Source organism: Dendropsophus ebraccatus, chromosome 6 (assembly GCF_027789765.1).
Source record: "Dendropsophus ebraccatus isolate aDenEbr1 chromosome 6, aDenEbr1.pat, whole genome shotgun sequence".
Lineage (NCBI taxonomy): Eukaryota > Metazoa > Chordata > Amphibia > Anura > Hylidae > Dendropsophus > Dendropsophus ebraccatus.
Genome location: NC_091459.1, coordinates 116900060 through 116903951, shown reverse-complemented (window position 1 = coordinate 116903951; position 3892 = coordinate 116900060). Strand labels below are relative to the sequence as shown.

At 42.6% G+C, this 3892-nt stretch overlaps 1 protein-coding gene across 1 annotated transcript; it reads right to left on the bottom strand.

Annotated features, from left to right (window-relative positions):
* Positions 1-930: 930 nt before the first annotated feature.
* KCNF1 (potassium voltage-gated channel modifier subfamily F member 1) lies at positions 931-2556 on the bottom strand. The gene has a single exon (XM_069973976.1). The coding sequence runs from the start codon at positions 2518-2520 to the stop codon at positions 1072-1074; it is 1449 nt and encodes a 482-aa protein (XP_069830077.1). The 5' UTR covers positions 2521-2556; the 3' UTR covers positions 931-1071.
* Between the last annotated feature and the right edge of the window lie 1336 nt (positions 2557-3892).

Below are 3892 nucleotides of genomic sequence, written 5' to 3'. Positions count from 1 at the left end.
GATAGATAGATAGATAGATAGATAGATAGATAGATAGATAGATAAATAGATAGATAGATAAATAATAGATCATTTTTGCTGCTGGCACTCGGACTACACAAACTGGTATAGTTCTACCTGTATACTGTGTTATTAGATAAATAGATAGATAGATAATAGATAGATAATAGATCATTTTTGGCAGAAAAAATAACATAGCTTTGTCTTGACATGTAAAACAAATGTCCCATAGTTTATAAGGAGTAAGAGAGTCACCGGGACATCTATTAGCTGATTTATCTTCCCAAACTTTTGTGACAATGCTGCAGACTATTGTACACCTGTGTACACAATGACCAGACGCCACTAATATCATCCCTGTCAGAAGAAAATGAAGAGACTGTAATATTGCTTATTATACATGTTGCAGGGTAGATAAAGTGTATTATGGACTGAATTAGGATTATTTATTATATGAGCCACAAATGATAACTACAAAATACCTGCCATGTGTTCTGTTAAATTTTCCCCAGTATAATGAGTTATATACTGTGAGATCTGGGTTATATATTACATATATATATATATATATATATATATATATATATATATATATATGAATGATGAAAGCTATGAGATAGATAGATAGATAGATAGATAGATAGATAGATAGATAGATAGATACATACATAGGAGATAGATAGATAGATAGATAGATAGATAGATAGATAGATATTGTAATGTCATGGTTATCAGTGGTGTTACATAGGACTGCGCATACCTCATAGGACTAGAATAATGCACAAACAATAGAACCCCAAAAAGACAAAATACAAATTTATTCTGGGCTACATTATATATGACACGTCTCGGTTACTGTATGAGATCCTTCAGACACGGTTGGCTTATGGCAGTGTTTATTACATTTTATATGTATATATTGTACATACCACAGGACTGTCACATATGGAGATGTCAAACAGTTCACTTGATTTTTAGCTATTTTTTTCTGCTAGATCTTTTTCCGTACATGACCTACACAGATGATGGGGGTGTTGCTCATTACACCATAGATGTCATGGTCCCCTGTTATTATTTGCAGCTCTGCAGCCTTGTCCTGTGATGTTTCTCTTTAGACAAGGCTGGAATGAAGGTGTCACTATGGGAGGCTTTGAGGTGGCTCCACATCCTCACATCCCCAGCCCCGTGTGTGTCATCTCTGAAGCCTCTGAGATCCCCTCCAGAAGAATGAAGTTCCATCAGTTCCAGTTCATGCTTGGTTGCAGTTTCCAACACCCTCTGCTTGTTGTAATACTTCACAAAGTTGTTAATAATGGGGTGAATGGGGAGAGCAATGGCTATCACCCCACAGAGGAAACTTGTAGCTGCATTCAGTTTCCCTAGAGTGGTTTTAGGGTAGATGTCCCCATACCCAACAGTGGTCATGGTGATAATCGCCCACCAGAACGACTGAGGGATGCTCTTGAACAAAGTTTCCGGGTGACTCTGCTCCATTGTGTATCCTAGGGCCGAGAATACAAAGATTCCTACAGCAAGGTACATCAAGAGGAGCCCTAACTCCTTAAAGCTGCTCTTTAGGGCATAGGTTAAAGTCTGTAGACCAGAAGAATGGCGGGCAAGCTTGAAAATCCTAGCAATCCTCATGATCCTCAATGCCTGGACGGCTTGCTGGACATTGGTCAGCTCCATCATTCTTGCCCCTAGGTGAGTCAGAATTAGGCTAACATAAAAAGGCAGGATGGCCAACACATCGATGATGTTCATAAAGGAGAGGGCAAAGTGTAACTTGTTTGGGGAGGACATGAGTCTTAGGACATACTCCATTGTGAACCAGATAATACATGCAGTCTCTATGTTGTCTAGAGTAGGGTGCTCTACATGGTTCCCCTCAGAGTCCTCCACCTGTAGATCTGGGATGGTCCCCAAACACATGACAATGGAAGAGATCAGGATGAAGAGAAAGGATAGAACGGCAGTGACCCTGGCAGGGAAGGACGACTCGGGTTTCTCCATGAACTTCCAGACATACTTCTGGAATCTTTTCCACCTACTCTCCGTCGTGTCAAAGCCCAGGTCATCAAGGATGGTCTGTACCCTCCTAGCTATCTCCTCCAATTCCTCCTTCTTCTCATTGAGGTGGCTTTTGCAACAGTCATCCAGAAAAGACAAGTCTACTTTCCAGAACTCCATTTCATTCTGGAAACAAATAGGACATATTCCCTTCTTCATGTGCACCTCCCCATAATAATAAACCTCCATGATACACTTAAAAGCATCGGGGTCCCTATCAAAGTAAAATTCCTTCTGCCCCGGGTCATAGTCATCACAGAGGGAAAAGATGGCATCATACCCCCCAGTGGTACAGTTCATCAGCTCTGCCAGCCTGGTTTCTGGGTACCTGTTCAGGATGTCACCATAAAGGATTTGTCTAATCCCCCCAACATTGACAATGATCTCTACCTCTTCGCTGAAGTCCGATCCACTTCCATTTAGCTCTTCGAAGCTGGAGCCGCCGATCATTTTGATTCGGAAGTCGGTCACTTATGGTCCAAAAAGTTTGCAAATTATTCGAATATTTCTCCAAATCCTACAAACCAGGGAAGGATGCGGGAATACATCAAGGATGATCACATCGTAGTCTTCACAGTTCATGCCATGCAGACTATGAAGGAAGGATAGGAGCTACAGCAGGCATGGAGGTTTCCTCATTCAGCAGGTGCCCATTCCTCCCTCGAGGCTGCTCAGCTCTCTCGTGAATCCATAGATCTGCAGCAAGAATAGCTCTCAGGCTCTGTACTGACTGATGCAAAGGGAGAAGAACAGATGATCAACAAGGTGGTCAGTGCAGAAGAAAGACCCTCATTCACCATGCCATCAGCATGTATTGGAGCATACGGGAGAAGAGACCCAGGGCTGATGTGAAGGCTTCACCTGGCAGATGCTGACACTGTAAAGGAGAAAGTTGCACTGGCTTTTCCAAGGCTTGCGGGAGATGAGGACAGGAATCCCAGTGTGACGTCACGGCCCTTTAAACAGGCTTCCCCCTCCTGGTGAGCTGGGGAGAGAGTGCAGCAGCTGCACACACTTGGCACCGTGCATGCCAATGAATGGGGGCTAGTCTAATGCAAAGAGAAATGCACTGGAAGGGGATGGGAGCTGGGGAGTGAGGGAGAGAGTAAGGAGGGGCAATGGAAGAAGGGCTGAGGGGTAGGGGAGAAGATTTGGGGAAGGTTTGTATAAGGCGGTCACAGACGCAGAAGGAAGAATGACAATTATAATGAAAAGAATTCTGAAGTTCTGGGCTGGAATAGATTTTTGTTGATTATAATGTGTCACTCACAGATACGAAGCTTATGGGGAGCGGCTTCATATAAGAGAGTCACATAGAGAATATGGAGGTAGATTTTTTTTTTTGTTAATCTAATTTCTTCAACATTTTAAAAGGATCTAAAATTTCCTCCCCTTGAATATCATGGAAGATTTAGCAAGATCTGTGCACCCCAGCTGAAATCAGACTGCAGCAACAGTTTATGCCTTAATCGTGATGGCGGGGTTGGAGGTCAGAAAAATTTAAGCAAAAATTTTGCAACTTCTGCCGTCTACATCTGATATCATGTAATTCTCCACCTTGTAGATTTACATCCAGCCTGTACCTGGAGAAGGTACGACAAGTCCAAACTGTGGACTCAGAGACCAGTAAATCAAAGCAAGACCTGTATTACAAATGATAAGCATTTTGATGAGCAGCCATAACATTGAAACCACTTGCTTAATGTTGTATATTTCTGCTTATGCTGTGTATTTCCACCCAAAACTGCTCTGATAGATGCCTGGACTCCACAAGACCTCAGAAGGTGTCCTGTGGTGTCTGACACAAAGACATTAGCTGGCC

Bases quoted from the DNA above. Each gene is read 5' to 3' on its own strand.
- KCNF1 (XM_069973976.1), bottom strand. From the start codon at position 2,520: ATGATCGGCGGCTCCAGCTTCGAAGAGCTAAATGGAAGTGGATCGGAC.